Source organism: Apteryx rowi, unplaced genomic scaffold (genome assembly GCF_003343035.1).
Source record: "Apteryx rowi isolate R43461 unplaced genomic scaffold, aptRow1 scaffold_9, whole genome shotgun sequence".
Lineage (NCBI taxonomy): Eukaryota > Metazoa > Chordata > Aves > Apterygiformes > Apterygidae > Apteryx > Apteryx rowi.
In genome coordinates, this window is record NW_020451204.1 from 1,604,368 (window position 1) to 1,629,927 (window position 25,560).

At 38.0% G+C, this 25,560-nt stretch overlaps 1 protein-coding gene across 2 annotated transcripts in view; it reads left to right on the forward strand.

Annotated features, from left to right (window-relative positions):
• Positions 1-25,560, forward strand: part of CHCHD3 (coiled-coil-helix-coiled-coil-helix domain containing 3) — a 153,745-nt gene that overhangs the window by 43,795 nt on the left and 84,390 nt on the right. For both annotated transcript variants that reach the window (XM_026091178.1, XM_026091179.1), the window contains exon 4: positions 8,058-8,202. In XM_026091178.1, the coding sequence (XP_025946963.1) occupies positions 8,058-8,202 (145 nt within the window). The remainder of the gene's footprint in view (positions 1-8,057; positions 8,203-25,560) is intronic.

Below are 25,560 nucleotides of genomic sequence, written 5' to 3' on the forward strand. Positions count from 1 at the left end.
TCTTTCCGTGGCGCGTTGGAGAGAGTCGTAGGGAGGAAAAACCAGCTCGTGCTGGGCGGCTTCGACCGATGACTGTCATGTGCGAGGTGGGCGCTCTAATCCGTCGCCTGCGTAGTCGATGACAACGTATGGTGCCGCGTCACTGCTGCGATGCTCCAGCTGTTCTTCGTCCCCATCGGGGCCAAATCAGTACCGCTAGCTTGGGCAAACGCCATAATTTTATTCATTCAGTCTTTTTCAGCCGCTGCAAGAGAGAGAGGTTTTCCTCCCCGAGAAGTGGGGCGAGTGTTTCAGGCTGCCTTACATAACGCTCTCCAAAAGTTCAGCGTATTCGCACGTAGCTTCTCGGTTCCTTACTCCTGCGCGAGCGTGTTGTGCTCGTCGTCGCGTTGAGAACGATGTAATAACAGATGGCATCCGGAAACTCGCGTTCGCTGCCTCTGTAGAGAAAACTAAGGAAGAGTGAGAGGGGGAAAAAAAAGAGAAAAAAGTAAAAATATGTTTGTGAATGCAGATGATGGAGCTCATAAATACATTTATGTACGAGTATTGGGCGGAAATCATTCAAAGGTGAATGTTTTCCTCTATCTGCAGAGAGGAGGCAGTGGTGGAAGTATCTTGACTGTAGGGAAAAGTAACCTGTCTTGTATTGCTTTCTAGATTTCTGTTTGAGGAGGTACTTCAATTTTGACAAGTTTTGTGCAAAATTAAAAGGCTATTTTGCCTTTTAAACTTATGACTCCATAGCTTTGGGAAGTGCAAGGAAGGATTTAGGAGGTGGGAACAGGAGGCATCTTTCCTGACTCCTGCAAAACGTGATCTGTAGATTTTCAAGAAGGGTCTTTGGTCTTTATCCTTTTTGAAGAAATGCAGAAGCCGAAAGGTTATTCTGCTGAAATAGGGCATTTCCATTATGGCTTTGGTCTGAAGATGGTTGGGCCAGATGTTTTAATCACGTGTATACTTGTAACCTCTTTTTTTGTTGTTTTTTTCTTTTTTTGGCCTCCATCCCTCCTGCCACCCCTCAAACATACAGATCTAAGAACAAATTGGCCTATATATATATATATGAGAGCATCTTTCAGACATGTTATTCATCTGTCTGCTTTTATCTATCTAAATGTACGTGCAAGATTGCTCTTTGAGACTAAAGTGTTAGTTTTATGTCCAGTTTTAACAGAGATGATTGCAGGGCCATCAGTAAACAAAAAAAGTATGCCCAATTTTAACTGGTACAACTTGTTTTCTTCTGTCAAAAGTGTTTTTACATCTTTTACATTGATATATTATCTATTGCGTTTAGAATAACCATATGTGGTGGATGACTCAGCTTTCTACTTGGAAAGCATGCTTCTGTTAACGTATATCTAACAAAAGAATCCCTGCAGCTTAGCACAAAGAAAAACATGAAGTTTTCTAGCTATTCACAGATGCTTTTTTCTATTTTGGAGCTGTAATAGTCACAGATTTGGTGTACCCTGAAGACAGATTTCCAGGGCAAGGATGGGAACTGACATGTTTGAAGTATCATAGTTACCAGAAATGTATCAACTGGGGTAACTCTGCCAGTCATTGACTTAGGAGTGTTACACTTGGAGTGTTTTCTGCTTCCACGTTAGAACATATTGATGTACCACTGAATGGTACTTCGATGGTTCAAAGAGAAATTTCGGGAAGGCACGCACATGTTTTTCACTCTTCTGTGTGTTCACCTTGTGTTCACGTCAACAACAAAATGACAGGCGTTTTCTGTTATTGTTTTCTTTAAAATATTTACTGATTTGATTTATTTCAATTACTTAGCAGTAGATAGATTTATGGATAGATGGAAATGTCTACTTATTTAGATATTGATACCAAAATATAGTATTAAAATATGCGCTTTATATGTGCTATATGAAACAAAATACTCCATGAGTCATGTGATGCTCTGTTTAGAGCTGTGGACTGCGCTTTCCATTTAATAAACGAGAGACAGTCATCAAGCATGTAAAGGATGGGTGGAAGAAGTTATGATATGGAATTTCAAAGTGCCAGAAGCTTGAGAGGCGATAAAAAGATAAGTGACTTAATCTTTGGGTATCTTTTAGCTAAACTGCAAAAAGTGCAAGAGTCCTACAAGAATAAATTTTCTTCAAAGTATTAACTTAAGAGCTCTGAAGCCCTTAAAGACAGTGCTGTAGAAGGGCAGGAGCAGTTGCTTTTTGTATATATGATTGTATGCTATAAAACAGTATAGAGCATGAAATACTGTGAAGTGTTAATTCTGAGCTCAGTATGTAGAGATTTACGTTAATGTGTTATGTGTAGTTTCAAATAGCACTATGGAAAAGTAATCCTCTTGCATACTTTATTTCACTGAATCGGATAGTGTGACTGGATAGCTGTACGTTTTCTGAAACAGCATTTCCTAATTATTTAGTATTTTTTTTTATTCAAGCTATCAACTTTATAGAAAAATGTATAGCCTTGTCTGCTGTTTCAGCACCTTTTTTAAGGCACAAAGTTTATTTCTTTCTGTACAAATGATCAGTGTAATGCATAATATCTCTTGTCTGTTAACTATGGCTTTGTGCTTAAACATGGGAACCATTATATTGAGCCTTTAATTTTACTGTAATTAAAGTTGTCGTTGTAAATGGTCTATTTAGGTGGAGTTGTTGGAGGAGTGGACTAAACTGACAGGTTGTGCTGTATAACTCTACCTGCTTATAAATTGCAGATCTGGATTTTTTTTTTTTTTTCCTTTTGGCTAGGTAATTATATAATTTATTATTGAAGATTTAGCTGTTGTTTGCCTTCATTCAGCTGCAGTATATGCTGAATACCAGTAAAATGAATTTGTAATGTCAAGGAAGAAAACTATTGTAAGTTGATGCAAGCAAATGTTTGAGCTGTTGGAACGTAGCTGCCTGGTGTTTGTTTCATTAAGCTCCTACAAGCCACCCAATTATGTAACACAAATAAATGAAAATTACTTCAAAATCCTACTACTTTTGTTAAAACTCTGGTGAATTTTAATCAGTTGAGATGGGCATTTAGGATATTTTTATGACTAAAGCTTGCCTTAAATGAAGTCTATTGCATGCTCAGGAAGTTGAGTACAGTTATGCATACGTTTTATTAGGTAGATATGATGAGATACCTTTCTGATCACTTGAATTCGGATTAGAGCAGATAGGAAGAACCTTACATTTTTGCTTTAAGGTGCATGTAAAAAGCAAGGCAGTCACAGATGCTTTTGAAGAACATGAACTGTATCTTTTTGGCCTAACTTATACAGAATTTGATCATGAAATAGTATYAACTTCTTTTATGGTAGAATGCTGCACAAGAAAGGGGGGGGGGGAAGTAAAATATTATTGCTCTGCTATTTTCTTTGAGTGAGATGACCTGTGTGTCTTAATCAAAAAGGTTAATAAACTACTTCCAAACACCTTGACCGAACAACATATACAGATGTTGCCAAGCCTTTGAGTTTATAGTTAGTTGGGCAGGGGAAGTACCTATGCATGCAACTAGCCTCTAGCGAAGGTGCAAGCTTTTGCTTCCGGAGCTGAGCATATTAATGCCAGTGCTGCTCTGTGAGTTTTGTCTGGAAAAGTTGCTAGCTGTAGGTTTGGAAGACCTATGTGTTAGGACTAGGCCACAGGCCTTTCTAGTCTGTACGAGGAAAGCCAACTGCTGTTCATGAGAATAAATTTATCAACCTGAATGTAGAGGAAACCTGGATATTTCTTTATGACAAAGGTACAAAAGCCATCTAGTATTTCAGAGCCAAACAAGAAGAAAAATTACGTAGGAAAGTGCTCCAGATCTTTCTGATGGAATAGCCGTCTCAAAAAAGGATTACAATTAAGCAGAGAGTCCGCAAGGCAGATGGATGCGTATGCACAAAAGAGTAGCAAAGAAAGCTTTGTGCTAGAAATCAAGGGGTGGAAGAGGGTCAAAATGAGAATTCCTTCAAATGCACTGGAAATCTTCATTTTCTTTATTCTGGTATGTTTCGAACTAAATAGATGTTTTTCCTCCACTTATCAAAAAAAAATGTTGGAGACGAGGGAGGCTAGCATAGTGAAGGTGAGAGTCTTAAAACTCAGAGAGGGCTAATGTGCTTGAGTTGGAGGGCTAACATATCTCTGTTGCAGGAGTACGAAAGAATTATCTGTCTGACTGCAGGCCTTTAGTAGCAAAGATTTTTATCTAGTCCATTAAGTTAGCAACATGATGCAACTGGAGATTGACAAATAGTTTGTACCTGTTCTTATATATATATATATATATATAAAAGAGTGGAAGTTCAAGGTAATTCAGACAGCCACAGATCTGTTGAAGTAAATTAGTGGCAAACAAAGACGTAAACAAATTTTGAAGAGAAGATCAATTACTAACGTAGAAGGGAAAGGAAAATAAGAGACAAGCAACATGGATTTACTCAAGGGAAATAACACCAGAGAATAAACAATTTGATATTTTTGTCCCGTAACGACATAGCTACTTTAAAACACAAATACAGTTGGCCTAACCTCTCCAACCACTGCTGAAACACTTGGCATCTTTAGAAAACTACTGGTCAAACTGGAGAAGGTGGAACTTGGTGAGGGAACGGACCAGTGGAGATTACTGGTAGGCATAGGGACTAGAAGGTGGTTAGTAATGGGATTTCTCATGGAACGAATGTTAGCAATACTTTCATTTATGAAATTTGCTTATCTGCAAAGAACACATCACTTGCCCGTTAATATCTTCCTCATTTTTCACATGGGGTGGGGGCAGAAGGAGGTGCGGGGGTAATAATTTGTTTGTTAAAATCATTGAATGTGGTATTACTAAAGATAGGAATTGAAAGTCAGGGTCCCTTCCTGTACTGCCATCAGCTGTCCTGTTAAGGTGGAAGTTCCTTGGGGGATTGGTCTGGGAGTGACAGCGAGATGTGATTGCCAAGAAAGGATGGCACAGAATCCTTTCCTGGGTTTTTATCACATGGTGCACTTTGGAAGCTTGTAAAGTTAGGTGAGGTTATACAGCTTTGGGAAATGTAGGGTCTGGATGCCAGTTTTTGGTGTCCTGTCCTCATGTTTTCCTCTCCTGTTGTGGTAGGAGCACCAGATAAAGGCTCTCAGGTAGCTATTCATGGCCAAGAATATGGTTCCAGCTCACTCTCATATCATGGGCTTTAGCAGCAGCTTGTCACTCTGAGCCAGATGTGTTCATGAAGAGAAACATGGTGGTTTTAGGCAATATTTCTGCTTGCAATGGTGATGTACTATTCCCTTTAGGGAAAGGAGAGCGGTAGAGAGGGTGGGGCTGGCATCCTGATGGTTGAATCACACTGGCAGATGAAGGATATCATTAAAGGATAAAAGGAACAAGATAAAAGGTATTATTTTTCCTGCCGAGGAACATTACGCTTGAAAATGCATTGATAATATGTTGTAGAAAGTGTTTTGTTTTTTGACATGTGTTTGCGTGATGAAGCTCTAGAGGGGCAGCCAGAGCCTACATACAGGCAGCAGGAGGACAGGGACTCCTATGATGGCAGAGGTTGGAAACGTGTGATTTCTGGCAAAATGAAGAAAGAGCTTTCGGCACTTCCAGAAGTTAGGTTGGTGATTAGGTACAGGACCCTGGCACCAGAAAAGGAGGAGTGAGTTTTATTGGGAGAGATGCCTGGACTGGCAGTATTTACTCTGAGTAACCTGATGTGATTTTTGAAGTTAGGCCTTCTTTGAGCAGGAGATTGAAATAAGTGATTTCCAGAGGTCTCTTCCAATGAAATTTTCTCCCATTTTGTGAATGTTCAGTGTTTGATAACTGTTGATCACATCTTGAATATTTAAAATGCCAGTGTTTGTATTTAAAATTTCCTCTTCGAAATGTTGTTTTTCTTTTTTCCCCTTAAAGCTTTGTTTTGAATATGATGCTCCAAGGACCTATGTTCAGGACTGGAATGGCTACGACAGTCTCGAGATACTCGAGCTAATTTTAGATGGGCTAGCTCAGGCAGAGTAGGATGTCTTGCCCTGAGTCCTCAGCTTCTGTGAAACCTGCATTATATCACCATCGCTGTTGTCACCGGAGTCTGGATATCCTCACGGCTGTGTCATTGTCCGTTAATTCTGTTGGATGTCGGAGCTTCTGAGGAAAGGTTTCTTAACCGCTTAGTGGAAGGTGGGGAGACAGATGACACTGGTATGTGGACTAGATTCTGGGTCATCTTGTTTAACAAGTTTGCAGTAAAGCACATGCAGAGTTTTGGCAAAGGTAGAAAAGAACGTCCCATCGTTCTGTAGCGTACTTAGCAGGGAGGCTGAACGTAACAGCAGTCAGGTTAAGTCATCAAATGGTGTATCTTGACATTAGGAACCTATTATTTTTAAGTGTTAGAGGAGCTGACTTTCAAGCTCTCTTCCAAAGAGAAGAGAGGAGCCTCGTTGAGGTACGTAATTCTAGGGGCAAGAGGGAGAGAAGACTTAAAAGACTARCTGAGCTAATGTCAAATGTAGGAATAGTTTGACGAGGATTAGAGGTAAATATTGGAGCTTTTTTTTAAATTGTGGAGAGTTTATAATGTGGAAAAACTCTGGCAGCCTTTTCAGATAGTATCTGATTTCATATAATTTAATTACAATGTGCATAAAGAAGAGAGACTTTTAGGGGAAAAATATTTGTGAGAAGTAGAATCCAGAAAGGATGGCGAAGGAGCATACTTCAGTGGCTGGAAACACTAAATGCTGCTTCTGCTGTCTCTCGCAAGACAGAGCTACTGAGACTTCTATTTTGACACTTTTTAGGCAAAACAGTGTTCCTCCAATCGAAAAGATAACCAGTGTGTTTTGACTGCACCATTGATTGTGTGAAGGGTTTGATATATCAATGCTGCTGGAATAATTTGGGGGACCTTGGGAAATCACTTAATGGAATTTCGTCCATGTCTGCATAATCTGACTTTTTGCTGGAGTAATTGAAGATGCTGCTTAATAAACTTTTTATAAAGACTCCCAGTTGGTTGCTGCATTTCAGAGGGTTGTGTCTGAGCACAAAAGTAATACATGTTGTAATTGTCTTTTCCTTCCCCACCCCACTTAAATATTTTCCCTGGGGAAGAATCTAATGTACCGTAATGCTAGTACCTTTTACAAAGTGACCCTGCTCATTACGATTTGTTCTTTGAAGCTCCCTTGACGATGTATAAATGCACTGAGAATACTTAAGCTTCCTCTCCTTCGCTCTTTGAAAAATCTATTTGAAAACCTGTATTTGATATTCCCATTATGATTCTGAGCTCTCAAATGTTGACTCTGTGTTCAGTGTCACAACACACGTGCAATAGATAAAATTTATTAGCTAAACAATCTAATGTATTTGTGTGTATTTTCATGAAAATTAGATACGGCGTGCTTATATAAAGTACCCTTGTAAGAATTTCTAGGAAATTTGTGGTTTGTGACGTTATATACATGTTGAGAATTTTCTGGGGCTGGAGTTGCCTGCATTAACTCTGTTGTAAGAGGTTCATTAGCTCCGTTCGTGTGATGCTCTCAAATCACTGGGAAGGTTTATTATGGTTGTTTAGTTCTTTCGGAGCTCGGTAAATAGGTGTGTTGTTTGGGTTTATGGTGTATCCAAATGTAAGAAAGCATTATCCCATTACAGAAGGGAACAGAGGTTGGAGCTTGAATTAGATGTCTAATTACTGCCTGGCTGTGGGGGAGAAAGAGTATTTTTAAAGGAGATCTTAAAAATAAAACAAAACCAGCCCTCCTCCCAAATAAACAGGCCTCCCTGCATATTCTTATTACTTAAAGATATTTTAATGAAGTTGTATATCTTGTGATTTTGTAAATAGTGTTATTAATACTTACTGAATTTGTGTATTCTGACTTTTGACACTTTAATTGAAAATAAACTTCTGGCATTCTGTAGCAAATATTCCGTGTGCCTTAAGCCGATAAGAATTGGTTACAGTGACTATTTTTAAACTGACCATGCTTATGTCCTTCTAAACTACACTTGGAAAATGCACTTTAATCTAAATTTCCCTCCACCTTCTGTAGGTTGAAACAAGAGCAAACGTACGTACGTGATGAGTTTGGCAAACTTCTGGAGCGAGAAAGGATCGCCTCGAACGAGCATTTGACTCGAGCCATTCTCAGAGAGCGATCTGCCACGGAAGAGGAGCGTCAGAAGGCACAGCGCTTTGTGAGTTCAGAAACTTCTGTATAAAGCTCGGATTTTTAAACAACCTTGCCTTAAGACTTTTTTCCAAACTATTGGTAGAAGAAGAAAGCAGATCTCTTCCTGTGATTATTATTTTTTCTTATTACTAACTATTATCTGCCCTTTTTACTTTTTTTGCTGTGAAATGTCCCTGTCTTAAGAACAGCTGATTAAGAAGAGCCTATTTTTAAGAAGTTTGCAAAAGATGTTATGTTTAGTGGGTGGGGCGGGGAGTAATATTTATGTCTTTTTTTTCAGAGGAAGGAAGAATAATGTGATAATCTACGTCTATATACTAAATTTTGTTAGACTGTGCTAAGAAGTTACTGAATACAAAACACTCTTCTTGGAATTAATTATCTACTATTTATTTAAATAATATTTCTGGGCTAGAAATCTCGCTAACAATAAGGATTTAAAAAGCAGAATTTTTGAAGTCTCTTATGTGCTAAGAAAACAAACAAACAAGCAAAGTCCAGCTTTTGATGATTGTCTCAAACTTTGGTACCAGCTTCGTGAAAAATTCTGTATCAAAGAGTCATATTTCATTAGAGCTGATGTATAAAACCTTCCTGACAAGGAAGTTGTAAAATATAGCTGCCTGTTTTCCCCTGCAAACTGGCACTATATATTTCAGTCAGTTCCAAATGTCTGGCAGATTTATAGCTTCCTATAGCAGTCGCTTGTGGCTGCCTGTATTGAGTCTTCTATCTAACAATAATAATTATTCTCTGAGGTCTGAACGGGCCTTTTTGGGGCAAATGACTTGAGTATAAACGGTAAACAAATTGGTGTTTTCAAGGGGGGGGGGGAGTTTGAAATCATGTATGTGAGCATTCCTTTTAAAATAAATGGAATTGCTTATGTCAGTGTCTGTATAAACATTTGTTTGGCCCTCTGTATCTGAAGTAAAATCAAAGCCTTCTAAGAATTATGTTTGTACCATAGCAAACTAGCCATTGCAATAAGCCATGGCTTTATCTATGCTGTATAAGTAAAAAAACCTATTGCCTKTGTTGTTTTGCCAAATCACTGACGTTTATTTAAAAAGTTCGCCTAAACGTGCCTRAGCATTAGTATCTTTTTGGAGTCGTTTCCCAATGCTTTTTTCAGGCCTATATGGTAATGCCATTATTGAAGAATAATTAATTATAGTGTGGTTAAACAATTGATTCATATTTTGTTATTTTAAAGTATGGGATCAAAGGAAAATGGAGAGGAATTTTGATCTAGACACAGTCTTGGACACATCTTATGACATAAACCTTTGCTTGCTACTGTTGTGCAGGACAAATAAGGGTTTTGTGGTGTCAGCCCAATGAAGAGCTGAAGCTTTATATTTGGGAATATTATTTGTGTGAATTGCCAGGGCTTTGCATCTTTCACTTACTACTATATTTAGCATCATGCTTTTGAGAAGTATGTGATACCTTTCTCGTCAGATGAACGAGTGAGAGATTTCTTACTGCATATGTGAAACTGGCTTATTTAGCTGCTACATCAATTTTATTGTTAGTTTTCTCTTATTCTAGAATATTGCGGTKGGAACTGCTCTAGTGAAGCAATCGGGAGTCGCTGTTCACTAATTCTGTGCCTTGTCAGGTTGGAGAGCGTTGTTTCAAGCTGCGTGGTGTTGCTGCACGTTGAGTTGGAAGAAGAGCATGCAGATAGTGCAAATGAAATGAAGCAAACACCTTAAAATCTTCAARGGTGTGCTGTCATGTGGAATTGTATCGAGGCAGTTGCTGTCTTTTAGTGGTGAAGGCACTGCTGCCTGTCATCTTGGAAAGCTCACTATTGAAAAYGCATGTCTTTGTGGAAGCACAAGTTAGTTAGGGCGCGTGTTCTGCAATTTGGAAGAGGAGCAAGGTATCTGAGCTCTGTCAGTGACTTATGCCAGTGACATTGTACTTCATAAACCTGTAAAATTTTAAAACATCTTGCGTTTTGCAGTGAAAATGGCTATGCGGTTTTGCCGTTACTACTACAAAGTTGTTGTTGCCACCATAGTTTTGTTCATTCTTGGAAGCGTAAGACAACAAAGTAGTGGTCCTTGTGTGCTAGTTTCTTGAAAATGAGTAAGTGATAAATCAGTTTCTATCAGTTTGCTGCCTTCTCAAGCATTAAATAATTCTCACCTTCCATGTAGATCCTTTTATAAGCCACCTCCTCTTCTTTCCTGTAAATGGTCATATTTTAGTCCCTTGGCTTATTTGCTTCTGCTAGCTGTTTATTCATGTTTCCCCTATCCATGTTGAATTTATAAAATCTGTAGCACGCGGGGATATGTTTAAGTCATTTGTGAAGTAGCATGCAGGATCTCATGTGTTAGATAAAATATCAGCCTCCTGTAGCAGTTATGTAGTCTGGATTTATCTGGCCTGTAAAATTCTTTGTGGAGAAGAGGAGTATTTTTTTTTTTTATATATTGTTTCTGAAACGTCAGTAGTGTTATCTATAAAGTTAATTTCTTTGCTGCTCCTTCATTGTTTAACTAGTGCACAGAAAATGATAATATTATGGTTAGGAAGGAAGAAAAACTCTTTTTAAAGACTACTAACTCATTTCTAAAATAAACAGACATGAAACTGTTAGATTGAAGTACATGTTTCTCATTCCTAAACCATTTTAACAGCAGCTGCTGGTTGTAGTTTCAGAGAGAAGAAACTTCTGAGAAACATACCAAAAGTTAGCATTAACTCTCTTAAAAAAAGAAAGCTGAAACAGGCCTCTAAAAGAGTAACAGCTTTGCAGGTGGCAAGAAGAACTACAGAAAAACATCATTTATGTCTTTAAGCAAATGTATTCCACTTATCAAAAAAGAAGTGTAAAGGAAGTCAGGAGAGCTTGAGCAGCAAGGTAAGGCAAAGGAGGAAGGCATCCTTAAAAAAATAAAAAATCTGAAATAATTTTCAGGCAGCCAGAATTAGGAAGATCATGACACCTGCTAGACTAAATGTCAAAAATGCAAAAACTCAGAGGCACGGTGTGACAAAAAAGGTGTTAAAGTGCAATTAATAAAAGGTATAAAGACTAACACACGCGTGCGTGCGCATACACATACACCTGTGCGCACGCACGCCCCAGAACAGGAATCCCACCAAAGACTTTTTAAGCCGGTAGATGATAAGGGAGTAAGAGCAGTGCACAGAAGAGAAAAAGCCATAGCAGGAAACAGCACTGTAAATGAGTTGTTCTACAGATCTATTCAGAGTGGAAGAACTCGTGGAAGTTCCCATGCTGAAACTTTTCTTTGCAGAGGTCTCTTAAAATGGTGTCTCGGATCTGAAGTTTTGATAGAAGACGTTAGGGAAGAAATTGATGGTATTRCTAATAATGGTATTGTATTCACACAAAGTCTGAAAGAAACTCAAAGATGATAGATGAGCTAATGATAGCTGAACTACTTACTGCTGTGTAAGCTGTTAGTGAAAGCTCCCTCAGTACAAGTGGACTGAAACGTGGCTAATGTGATGTCAACTTTTTTTTAAAATGATTTTAGGGAAGATGCAGAGGTTTGCAAAACAGTAATTCTGATGTCCGAACCAAGCAAGGTAGAAGTTACATTTGAGAACGGAATTTCTAGACCCTCACCAGAGCTGCAGGAATTGGCCCTCGCAGAGTCAGCATGAGGATTTGTTAAACTGTTGATATTCAAAAAATTCAGCAGAAATAAATCTAGCTGCTGTTAATTCCTTTAGTAATGTCTTCAGAGGTCATTGACTCTCAGGAGTCACCATTCAGACACAGCTGAACTTCCCTTACTGCAGCATATGGCTATAGCCTTTAAGATGCAATCCCAAGGAAACCTAAGGCACCAAAGAGCTTGTGGGGTCTCCTTCGGCATCTCACCCCATCTCTGGCTGTGGGATCCTGCTGTCCCACTGCAGTGGTGCTGATGTTTGTCTGATGCTGAAATGAGCTGATTTGGCTTGCTAGCCCTATAAAAATTCATTCTCCTTTTTTTTCCCCCATCTGGCTAGTGCTGTGAACCAGCTATTTAAAGGGTCACATGAACATCAGTGTTAGGTGTAAGGGACGCAGTGGACGCATGGGGGAAAAGAGGGAGTGGGACTATCCTTTTGGCAGCAGTGAGTAAGAAGACAGATGTGACTTGTCATRTTGAAGAAAGCTTTCACATGTTTACAAGGTGCATCTTGGTCAGCTTTGCTAATGAAGAATTTCTTCATCTCTTTTCTAGCTGTTTCTCTCTCTGCGGTGCAGTTCACCACCTTTTCTGTTGTATCAATGCAGCTGATGTACACTGAAGCAAGCTAATTACAAATTATCACTCTGGAGGCTTTTTTCAAGTGCAGATGTGTCAACAGTCTGCTCTGTAGGTTGGCTACGGATGCAGTTTGTTATTTCCTCAGCCCAGCAGTTTTGGAGGCAAGTTGTTGGGGGAGGCTAACGAAAGCTTCTTGAACTGGCCTTGTCACTGAGGAGAGTGGGTTTTGGTACCTTTACCCTTACCCACAGTCAGTTTGGAGACCAGCTATTTGGAAAACACCTGCATTTGTTTCACCACAGGAGGAAGTGCTTTGTATGCTTGAAGTCGTACTTGAGAACTGTCCGTGTCTAACGCTGGATGGTGTGTGAAGAATATATTCCTCTTTCATACCCCTAGCATGTAGGTTTAGAGTATGATATATATTCTGCCCATTCTTCTTGGAAGAAGAGCTTCTTAATGAATTAAGTCTTTTATTTCAGTCTGACCATAAAGAATTTTGATACTGGTGATCTCCTCTGGCGAGGACTGGAGTTGAGGGCTCCCTACTGCTGAACACTCCAGGAATACTTGTACTATGTCTTATTCATGTAGGCAGCAGACCTGTTCTCCTTTGCTGTATTTATATTTGGTGATCTTTGCTGCACATCTAAAAATTGTAGGCAGTTCAGTTGAATATGGTCTTGTTGAGCAGCTTTAGATGTGGTAACTTTGCCATAAATAGCTTATTGACATTCCATCACTTGAGTCATTATGAGAGTTGGGGTGAGACATGGGAACATGGAGTAAAAAATCGATAGTTATTCGTAAAGCAGAAGGTCTGTTGTATTTCCATCTCCTTATAATGACCTGGAGTTTACTGTTAACATATTTTCTTCACTGTCTGAACTGAAATGAGCTGTCATTAAGACCCTATATGTTAGAAAATAGTTTTATTGAGCTGCCAATGACATTAAAGTCTCATTTCCCTTTGAAGAGGCAGAGAAATATTGTTCTGTTCATTTGCTCTAACCATAACATTAAAATTTGATTATTGCCATCATTAGAAATCTGTATCTATGCTAATACAATTATATATATTTCCCAAAGTATTGTTCCAGGCTTTCATTGAAGTACCTGTTAGAGAATGAAATCTGTTGTTGCTGAGTTTTCTGTTGTTTTAAATTATTTTCTACACAAGAATGTCTATTAATAAATTCTGTGTTCAAAAAATCAATTTGGGAGAAGTATCCTTATATTAAAAAACTGTTTTTGCACCTTAGGTGAATGTGGTAATCCGATTATTGGATATTTTTGCTAGCAGAATCACATTTGAGATGTATAATTCTTCTTTTACTTTTCTAAGCGCTGAAATCAATAGACAAAATACATTCCTTGATATATTAGAGCTGAAGTGTGTTGAGTTACATTAGGAATGGATTTGACCTAATGTCATAATTGAAAACATATTGTTAAGATAGTGTTTTACTCTTCTGTGTCTCAACTGTTTAGGTGTTTTTCCTATCATCCTTGCGTGGCTGGTCCAAGTCACTATATGCATGTGCTAGGCAATGACCTTTGCTTTAGTATTGCATTTATTTTTCCTGTCCTCAATTCATTATCTTTGTCAAGAGGAGGTCCCCTATTTTCCATAAGCAGATTATATTCTGACCCTTCTTGCTCTTTCCAAACAGTCCTGTGCTAACCATATTTTAAGGATGACTTCACTAGAGGATACCAGGGGGAAGAATTACTAAATGAGTTAAGGCATTAGTTCTCAAGAGAAAAGAAGTCTGTTTACAAATCTGCAGTATTTATTACATACCTCATTTAGCTCATTCATCATTTTAATAGAAAAATGAATCTTTTTAGATGAATCTGTAATAATTTGAGGTAAACTACATAGCCTAAGGCAAAACATGATTGCTTACTGTAGAGAAGGCCAAGCTGTTTTTGAAAAATACAGTATGATTGGTGACTATAATTTGTGATTTTTATGATAGTGAAAATATTAAAGGCTTTCTAGCAGTGCTCGTATTTGAAAATGAAACTTAAAGTTTGGAAACAATGTGGTACAAAATTAGATTTAGTGACTGTTGTTTTGTCTCCTGTTCTTCTGTTTTATAATAAACATCTGTACTTCTTGAAAGCAGAGATTTTTTTGGAGACTTATTCATAAGATTCTTTCAGGTTTATAGGCATATTTCTTTGTTGGCATGTGCTGTCCCTTTTAACATTTAGAAATAGCTGTCTTGTTGCAACAAATAGTCTTTTTGTATTAGGACTCTTGTAATTTGGTTAACAGTAATCTGGCACTTTTTCTTCCTATTGTAGAAGACAGGGTAAAAGAGAAATAAGAATGGGGGAAGAAGTTATTTTTGCATACTGAGGATGTGATCCGTTGTTTTAGGTTTGTGTTTTGGGGAGGCTTTTTGGTTGTTTTTTGTGAAGGAGCTGGGATGCAAGTTGCTTGGGACGTCAGAAGAGGGCTCCTTGGAGTACATAGCGGTCTGGCTTTCCCGTGGTTGAGAACAGTTGTCAAGCTGGTACCGTTCTACTTCCCATCTTTGAAGAGGACCTCCTTCAGTGTCTTCCAGGGAAGTGGCACTGGGTCGCTAGTGCTTGAGATTTGTTCCCGAGCATGCTGTACCCATTTCTGTACAGTAACAATATTTTCAATTCTAAATTGTCACCACTATGTGGATTTACAGAACCTGTCAGCCTAGAATTTGGAAAGAGGTATCAAAGGAAGTAATAAGCTTTCTTAGAGCTTGAGGGCTTTCTAATTTTCCAGTGCTTTCAGTTAGCCGGTCACTTCAAAATAAACAATCTTCATATCATACTGATGTGATAAGCTGAATACTTAATAATCCCGTATCCAAGGATAGCTTTTCAAAGGAAGCCGCACAGAAGAAAGAACTGCATTACTCTGAAATAACAACTAAGCATTCTGTTGAAAAGACAGATACTCGGGGGGGTAGTGGAAACGAATTCAAGCTAAATTTTCCTCCTCTTAAATCGTAAACTTCTTGCTTGTACCCAGCATCTGTCCTGACTTTGCCATTTTATCTTCAATAGCCTCCTTTTGAAGATCTGCACAACCTTAGGACTTGTGATGCTCTGGTGCGTCTGATGTTTCCAGTTCCATTTAGGATATTGCAGTTGCTGCTTCAGAGGCTTCCCCGGCACTTGATGAACTCTTCCCTTACCCAACCTTAATCTATGCAAAACACAGCTTTTAAAGTATTTTCTTTGCTTTCTTGGTTGTGTAATTCTGACTTTAAATCCTTGTACTGTTCCCTCTTCTTTGGGATGTTAAGTTCAAGATTGCTATCACCTTAGTTTTTAGGTGTTTTTCTTCTGCCTATTTCCTAATCTTGTGTCCTGGTGGATCCCGTGTATTTTTCCCCTTGCTGAAATGTCTTTGTGCCTTTATTTCTGCCTTCCTCTCAGTCCCTCATGCTAGTACTTAAGGTTATTACCTTCTTCGCCTTTGAATCATTTCTGAAATCCTGCTTCTACAGAGACATCTACAAGGAAGAAAAAGGAAAAAGTCATTTGCATTTTGAAAACAGTAATTGCACTGTGTGTGCTCGTCTTCATTCGAATAAACATAATGTTATGGATGCTGCCTCTCCTGGCACACTTTTGTTCTCTTGTGTGCTCACTCTCTATTTCTGTCATTTATACTGCAGTGATAAGGTGCTTGGGATAGGAGTGTGGCTTTCGATCTATCTGCGATATTAAATAGATCATGCGAAACTTCTTCTGTACCAAAAGGAAAAGAAGGTGTCGCTATGCAAATAGCGATCGGTAATATTTGTCTCTAGCAATGCAGCAATTGGAAGTTCCTACCAAATATTTGTGAAGAATGAATGCTTTTCTTACCTGGACACATGAATGTGCCTTGAAGAAATGTTTAAAACCCACTTGCATGTCTAAAATTACATTATTAATGGTAGTGAACAGTTGGTTTTTTTTTCTTTTTTTTTTTTTCTCTCTCTCTCTGATGTAGTCAAACAGTAAAAGTAATTTAAAATAGCCTGTGGGTGCTCCCAGTATTATCTGTGTCATGTGAACTGTATACTAGTTAAGAAAATGTTTTATTTGGTCTCTGAAACTGCTATTAAGTGCCTTTGAACTAGAAACATCCATTCAGTCATTTAAAATACTCATTTCAATGGCACAATACAAATAATTTTTTCCTTCCTCCAGTTTCTGACTTGACAACGTATTGTAGATGGATAATTAAATTATCCATTTTATATATAATGGTCTGTTGCTCTTTTTCCCTATGTCAAAGATTAACATACAGGAAAAAAGCATTGAAATAGGAAATTTTGAGGGCAGGTAGAGTACTTAGTACTTATTCTCTTAAAATAATTTTTGAATGGTAGGAGTACAGTGTTTTGTTAGTCAAACAACATTTAAGAGCTAACTATTTTTTTTTCTTTTTAATTCTTACATAGCAAAGCTCAGGATATTGACAGAACCAAAATTAATCATGGTGTTATCCCAGCATCCAGATGAAGATCTAGTRCTTTACAAAGCCTGATGCTCCATCAATTTGTTCTTTTGGTTGAATTCAAATTGAGTTCATTTTTATAGATTCACTGCATAATACTCTGCTCTCTCCTCCCTCATTCATTAACCAATTTGTTCTTGCTACTCCCTTTTTATTGACTGGCTAACAAAATTGCTGTGCTATCTTTCCAAATGAATATCATCATTCCTTGTCATGCATGGGCAAAAAGTAAGCATATTAATCCTTTTTACGTAAGCCGTTCTTCTTCTTGAGAGAAGACCCATTTCTGCCTTCAAGATCTCATGAAAAAGGTAAATTTTAAATAATGTTCTCTTGAAGCTTTCAGTACAGTGCTTGTATATAAATATTCCTCCTATCCCATACTCCTTTTGATTACTTCTGGGCCTTTGAAGCATGTATGGCCTTGCCCATCGTATGATACGACAAAAGCCAAATCAAAAAGTTGTGAAGACTTGTCCTTGGAAGTGTCACAGTATAAATGCATGTAATGGATTAAAACGTGTTCCTTGGACAGAAATCATGAAACATAATACAGAAAATTCCATTTCAGTGGAACAATTTGTGAGGTCTTAAGACTCTCATTCTGACTTTCATTTAATGTTTATTTACTCTCAGCATAGGTTAATTTTGGCTAGGCAAACATTTCCTTTGTCTCTCCTTTAGGGTACTTCAGTTGCCTTTCTTCCCTTGGGTTGAATCGGAAGATATGTGAGAAGAAAGATCACTCAGGAGGGGGAGAAAAATTAAGAGGAATTTGTGTTACTAATGACTGTCTGAACGATTAACAAAAATCCTTGTGTCATGATACCTTTAGCCTGTCTAAGGACTCCTTTCACTGTGGAACATGCATATTTTGGCTGGAACCACCAGCTGAGAGAAGGGGACCAGGCCACTAAAAGAGTACGGTTTGAAAAGGATCCAGCCACCTGTACCTTAAAAAGTTCACTAGATTGATCAGTGAGTGATCTTGACGTTGCTGCTTTATGGTATTCACTCTGTGTGCTGTTGTAATGTTTGCTATGATCAGGACCCTGCATATTCTGGCACAAGCAAGCTCTGAGACAAGGGTCCTTCGTTTTGAAGCATCAGGCTAAAAAAAAATGAGGAATTTTTGTGAATATTAAGATAACAGTGATACGTACAATATTCCTTATGACTTAATTTGGTAGCTTTATTTTCTTCTATCACCTCATTTATTGAGAACAGTTGAGAATCTGAATACTAAATAATAAGACAGAGCCCATTCAGGAATACATGGAATATGTGCTTCTCATGTCTATGAAATCCTAGAATAATGGAAATTATTTTCCTTTGGATCATATGTTGTGTCTCTGCAGTTTTATGCTGACCCAGTATTTCTTTGGGGGGCAGGTTGGGAGGGAGAAGAGGAGGAGAACTTAAGGTAAATTAAAATGTCAGTAGACCATCTCCCATCAACTTTTATATTCACAACTATGCCCAACGTTGGGATTAAAATCTGAGAATAATTAAGGGTGAAATATGGTAGGTAAACAGTTAATTCTGTTTACATTGTCTCATTAGGAAGAGCTGACTCTCGCTTCATCCTCGGGGAACTCTGGGAAGCGTCATGGTGGATATCAGTTTTCCTCTTTGAACTCCTACTTGAAGCTCTTTTTGCATTAAGGAGCACCATTGCCGCCTGGTTTTACATCTGTTTCCCATTTAGAAAATTATCCTCTTGACTATAAGGACAAAAGCACGTTTTCTTCAATGAATGCTTACTCCATAGTACCCTTAGTTAGGGAATGGACCCTGTTGCAGATTCCTCTACCTTGCGTGCCATACGGCATGGAAGTGACTTGTGTGACCTCCTAGCAGTTGTGAACATATTAACGTAGAGCGTTCTTTCCAGCCTTAGTACTGACGGAGCAATGTTGACGGTGTTTTTCCTTATGTATTTCTGAAAGCTTAAGTCTGGTGGCAAATAAGTTTAAGTTAGAAGGTCATTTTTATGAGGGAGAGAAAAGATATTTTATAAAGCTCTGTTTAATATCTTAAAGAACAACACTCAAAAAACCCTCTTCACCTTCAATGTTGATGAGGCCAAAATGAGTGGAAGAATTATCTGCATTATCGGCATTTTCAGCAGTGAGGTCATATTCTGCTTTAACCAAACATAATGCCTGAGACATTTTTATTGTTTTTGCTTTTTTAATACTTTTTTTTCCTGCTCTTCGCACACTTTGACATGATCTTTAGTTATTACTATAAAATTGGATGACTTGTATTTCTTCTGTGAGTTATTGAAGTAGTGAAATTTCAGTGCCTCTGTAGGAGAAATAAACAGTCACTGAGAAAGAAATACGGCTGCGTGCAATTTTTTTTAGCTTGCGTTCAAATGTAGTTTTTCGAATCGAAAGGAAAAGTTCTGTTGCTTCTCGGTGGCTGTCAGATCTGGGTCTTAGTTACCGCTTTTGGTTAGCAAAGAGCCTACGATACCGTAAGGGATAGTATGAGAGTCTCTTTCAGAAAGGATAGATTTAACCTCTCATCAAAGATGACACTTACCAGTGTGTGTATCAAAAGTTATAATGAAAAGTGATTGATCAAAAAGTGCTATCTMATACAATTATTATTAGCATTACTGTAATCATTGCCATAGATTCACCTACACAGTGTCGCAAAATATGCCGGATGGCTTAAAGGACTTGAAAGTGAGCTAGTTCTTACCCTGGAGAATTTGGATCCTAGAAAAGGAATAGTGATAGGGAATGGTATTTTGGAAAAAAGGGAGTGGAGTGACAAATGAAAAATATTTTCACTTTTTGATGCAATTCCAAATTTCCGTATCTCTTCCTATCAGAATTCCGCTGCATCTCTGGAATGTGTCAAGATGCTTGAGTGTTGTAGCAATAAGTGCCAAGGTACCTAAAGCATGTGTGTACAAATCTGATTAAAAAGGATACTTTTGAAAAAGAGTGTGAGGAAATAAAATGAAATAATGTGGTTAACTCTGTTTTTGTAAAATGTTAAGAAAAGGAATTTTTCTGTCCTSTTGGGTATCACTTGTATGATATATTTTGCAGTAGATGTGTCAGTGTGTGTATGGAGAAAAAGAACAGTCTGCCTCCAATTTCTTTAAAGGCGGGAAGAGTTTAAAGTGTAAAGGTTAATGAATTGAGGATGTTAATATACCATTTTATTTCAGTAATAAAAATTAGTTTCTTGATAGTACAATCCTCTGAGGACTGGGGGGGCTCTTTAATTTCACTGTTCCCAATAGCACAATATGTCATCTCTGCCCTGTAAAGTGTAGTAAACTTTGTAGCTAGAAATTCAGTCTCCTTCCAGGAAATGTGCTGATGATGGTCTTAAAATTATACGTGCGTGCGCTGGTCTCTCTATTTCTGGAAGTTGTGTACTTGTTCCTTCATGGAGAATCTGACACGCTGGTGGGTGTGTTGTGACTCAAATTCCCTCTGAATTTTTATATATTCTTGAATCTGGGCACCTGGTTAAAGGGATGGGATCATGCTTAAGCTGGTCTTTATTATTAAGTTTTCTTTTTGCTTAGGTTGGATATCTCCTGATAAAAGTCAAACCTCGAAGAGGGAATTTATGCAAGTAACGCTGTAGTAAAGTGAGGCAAGCCCATTTTCTTTTCTGGCATACCTTCAATTTAAAAATACTCTAATTTCAACATGAGGCTTCCAAAATAAAAAAAGAYTTTTTTAATACAAAATTTTGTTTAAACGGTAGACTTGACAGCGAAAAGAAGTTTCTATTTTCAGTTTCCTAAGAAGGTATGGGAGAAGTGTGTTTACCATTCATTTTTGGGAAGCCACGTCAAAAAAGCTGGTAATACTTAAGAGTCACGTTACTTCTTGGTTAGCGTGGCTAGTGCATGTAACTTAGTGGCTCGCTTGGAGGATCCACCAGTCTGTTAGCGTGGTAAGATACTGCATTGTCTTTTTCTTAGATGGCTGAATTCRAATCACGTTTGTAAATAAATAAATAAAAATTTTCATTACTTCTCATTTTCCTAATTATCATGCAGATAAACAGTGGGGATCATGACATTAGGATAAGTAAGTGGCTTATGATTTTGCCTTGGAGAGAGAAACTCTTGCAGTTCCCCCTCCTGCCCCCCTTGGGCTGTGCAGCAGTAATAAATGAGCAAGTCCAAGAGTACTTTATGATAGATAGTTAATGGTGCTGTGCCTGAGCCAACAGGCTTGTTTCCGCAGCAGCTGTCACAATTCATAGTCATTAGCATACCTTTAATGGTTGCATTTCAAAATAATTTCTATTAGGGCATTTAGAATACATAAAGGGAAAAAAGACATGACATTGAGAAAGGAGTCCTAGGTGCAGGTAAATGATTTTGGCCGGGTATCGCGTTGGAACGGGCGTACGTAGAGCGTGCAAGAGTGAATTGTAAATTATTAAAATAATTTTGGAGACAAATACAAGTTGACTTTTAAAGCCAATTTGTGACTGTCTTTCTCTAAGCSTTTGAATAACCAACAAAGGGCCTTCTGCGGTGTTTTGTGGGGCTYGTCTCGCATTTAGAGCGCAGACTGATCTGACATCTTATCAAAGGAAAGAGAATTATTGTATGCAGCACAACAGTAGCCAAGTTATTTCTGTTGTGTAAGGCAAAACTGAAGGGCTACCAAATTTGCAAAATGAAGTTGTGCTGGCAGACATCACAGCGATGGCTTMGTGTGTGTGGTATTTTGGTGTAAGAGAAGAAATACTTCTCTAGAATATGAATTAGATTTTCTCTTAATGCTTTTGAAGGYAGGCAAAAGGGTTGCTGGGAGGAATGAGAATGAGTGGGTCTTGTTTCTGTCTTAGTAAGTGGGGSACCTTCTAAGAACTACCTAGATAAGTAGGTCAGTTGGGTCTTTATTTTATCTTGTAATAACTAATCTAATATTTTAATTTTCCTTCTCCCTTTTATCTTCCTGTTTGAAGCATGGAAAAAGAAATTCGGTTACTGCTTATGAAAGTAATGATGTTGGAAGAAGATAATGAACTTGAATCTTTCTTTGAACATGCTACCTGCAAGTGAGCTATTGTACAGCAGAAATATGGTGCCTATTGCTTTCCCTTGCAGTTTGGTTTGCATTACAATTCATTTAAAATTTTTACATGTACTGATTTTGACCTTAAGGAAAAGAAGGGGATAAAAGGGCAAACCTTCATTTACTTTCAGCAGACTTTTTTCAYTAGGCTGCATAGTTCTCCAGAGCTGCTAGTTTTATTCCCATATTCCTGCTTATGTTTTAGAGGCTCATTGAAAAATTAAACTGCTCTTCTAAAAGACTTCGTCTTCTTGCAGCAACTGCAGCTTTCTRCTGGTCTTCAGGATCCCATCAAGTGTATGTGCAGTTAAGTAGTTGGAGTAAGAAAGGAAGGCGACTGCGTAATTGCTGTGAGTTGTTAGGACAGGGGTCTGCATTTGTCTTAAAGCAAGAATGAGGTCACAACCCTTGAAAGATGTTTTTTTTTGGTTTGTTTTTTGGTTTTTTTTTTAACTGTCAAATGTTTGAAATCCCTGTTTTGTTTACCATTGATCATCAGCCCTGGTATATTAGGGAAGTAGTTCCATATGGCCTTGATGAGCAAGAAATGTTCTGTTGCAAGAGGAGTGTTGGAAGTGTGCTGCTGACATTAAAATTTGTGGCGATGCTGATTGATAGTGTGCTAATTTGGGTAAATATTTCTAGTAATRTTTTATCTGATAAAGCAGAGTTTGGGAGACACTCGGTTGTTAGAGTGGATATTGGGAATTTCTGTATTGATATCATTGCCCAACTTGAAAATTTGCTGGGTAAAATATACTCTGCCATTTGGTAACTTGTAATTGACTATTTGAATTTTGCAGTACTAGTGCTTAGTATTTTTGTATGYGCATGACAGTACTTCTGGCTGTCCCAACAAGCAAATCTGCCTATCTGGAGTATTAAGATTGCAAAATGAGTTGCTTAGAAATTAAGAAATATTTTGCTGTCCTGGAGGTGTATGGTGTTTTTATAAAGTGACGTAATCACAGGCTCTCAATCCTTTTTCCTMTAAAAGGAATAAGTATTCTGAAAAATTGGGTTTTAGTGATCTTTAGTTGTGTACACAGATCCAGTGAACTCATTTGGTTGTGTTGGTCTTGATTTCACTTCTCTAAATTCTCTTTGTAGGGAGATGATATGAAGCACTAACCTGTCTGAAAGCACTATAAGCTATTTTTTGATTATGTCATTTAGGTTGATATGTTTTTCAGAGAGGCCTGTAGCATCCATTGCATGTGGAAGATGATGCAAAAAGCTGCGTATAATTATCTATTCAGGGAGTGCTGACCATCCAGTACCTGAGAAAGTGTTAAGATAGTAAATATGGTGCATTTAAGAATACATAAACACAAAGGATTTGAAGCTGAGGTTCAACAGATAAGAAATACTAGATAAAAGGCTAATTTCTGAAAGCATGATTTTGCTATTTTACTACTGTTTTGGTGCAGTTTACTTGGCTGCAATTTCCTCTGTTTTTCAAAACAAAACAAAACAAATAATTTTTCTTCTCTTTTCAAAATCCCACAAAAGGAATGGCCTTTAAGTCCATCTAAGATCTTTGATATTGGGGAGAGTGTGTCGCTCTGTGGCGTGTCGCTCCGTGGCGTGTCTGAAATTTTATTATTACAGCTCCCTGGAGCTGTATCATGCCATGTGAGCTAACTTATGAAGGTGTTCAGGAGATGCATCTTGACAGGACTTTTACCAGCTTTACTGACAACAGAGTAGTCTTGATAGTTGGGAATGCTGAGTTAATCCATGTTTTGTATAGGATCATATTTAGGTTTCATAATTCTGTTGTTGGCATGGTAGCATGGGTATACACATCGGTCTGTAGGAGCTCTGAGGGAATGGAAGATGTGTTCTGAAGACGGGATTAATGCAGGACATAACTGCTCTGATAAACCTKTACTGAAGCTGAGCTACAGTTTTTCAGAGCCTCATGGTCATGGCTAAGTCTAATTTGGTTTTATTGGAGGTAACTATTGGAAACTGATGTGATAGGCGTCTCCCATCAGATATCTGATTACTTAGAAACTCTGTGAATGCTAAAACTTCTAGGTGGAACAAAAGGTTTTTTTTTTTTTTTTTTTTTTTGCATTTTTTCTTTTTAAGTGGCTGGAATGAATTTTGCTTAGGCCCTCAGAAAAGTTTGAGATGACTTTGGAATATCTTTAACTCTTTTCTTTCTGCTGCTTCTGACAGTCTGTAGATTGAGGCCCTGTGAAGTGGGAAGTGAATGGAAACTGTTTTGTGGAGAAGATGACACGAGGCTTTCGTACAGATGGTAGAGTTGCTGTGGGAGAAGGATGGTAGAAACACTGATGGAGATCRCTTCTTTTCCTGGCGTCTTTCAGTATGAGTCTGATCAATGAGTTGGAAAAAAATAGATGGGGTTTGTTTACTATCTTTGGTGTTTATTTTGGTGCTGTTGCTCATTATCAGGTCTAACATGGGAATATTCTAAACTTTTGTCTTTACTCACCATTATGAAAGGTGACAATATTATACAAAATAACTTTTACTGTGAGTTCAGCTTTACTTCAGAATGTGCAATGGCTAATTGTGCAGAGGAGGAACAAATCTAAATACAGGTGTCTCCAACTCTTTCTTCCTTAAAAGCTTAGGATTTGGATCTTCTGGTGTGTAGTGATCTTACTGTCAGCTCTCATTTGCAAGCAGAGGTAGAATTTCTCTGCCTACGTTTTCAGATAGTTACAGATCTATTCAGCTGTACCACAACTTTTCACCCCAGGATCTCTTTGAAGAGAAATAGGTGCTTTTAGGATGTGTTTCTGACTTGTTTCAGGTGTTAACTTTATGATGAAATGGATAACATTGTAGAAGCGTGTGTTTCTCTGTATTTGTCTTTCTGGGCTTAATGGAGTCTAGCTTAAATATAGGTATCTTATTATGTAGACATCTTAGTTGAGTGAGGTGATTTGCACCTGAAACATAAATATCATAGTGGTACCTGCATCCACGTYATGCAAAAAGCATTGATAATGCATTAAAAATGAGTCAAAACTAATTAAACTATTCCCAGGGTGTGTGTTTTGTTAGGAGATTTCTTGCTTGTCCTTAAATTCTTCTTAGAAGACTTAGCCTAATGCAAATATGTGRGGATGCACTGCTTCTTCATAATCATTTGTGAAGAATTGGTGGGAGTTACCAGTTTATATTAGCTTTTTTTCCCCTTGTGAAGCATAATACTTTCTGTAATTCTCACTTTTTAAGTTTTTTAACTCTATTCAGTGTTAAAATAGCTTTTGCCCTTGCCTGTGGGTAAGCATTCTACTCTGCATGAATTCCTATCCATTCCCACGGTCTCTGAGGTTGGAGCATGTTCTACAAGATACGGAGTGAGTCACTGTGGTCGTAGAGGGAGATGAAATTAGTCCGTGTGTCTTCCCGCAGTGGTGATTTTGATGGTACGGTATTGGGCCATATGTGAAGTTTTGATACGAAGATTTCCCCAGATTTCTGGAGGAACGGACAACAGTCCTGCAATTTGCTGGAAGTTCATGCAGTTCAACAGTGTGTTCTCTGCAGGA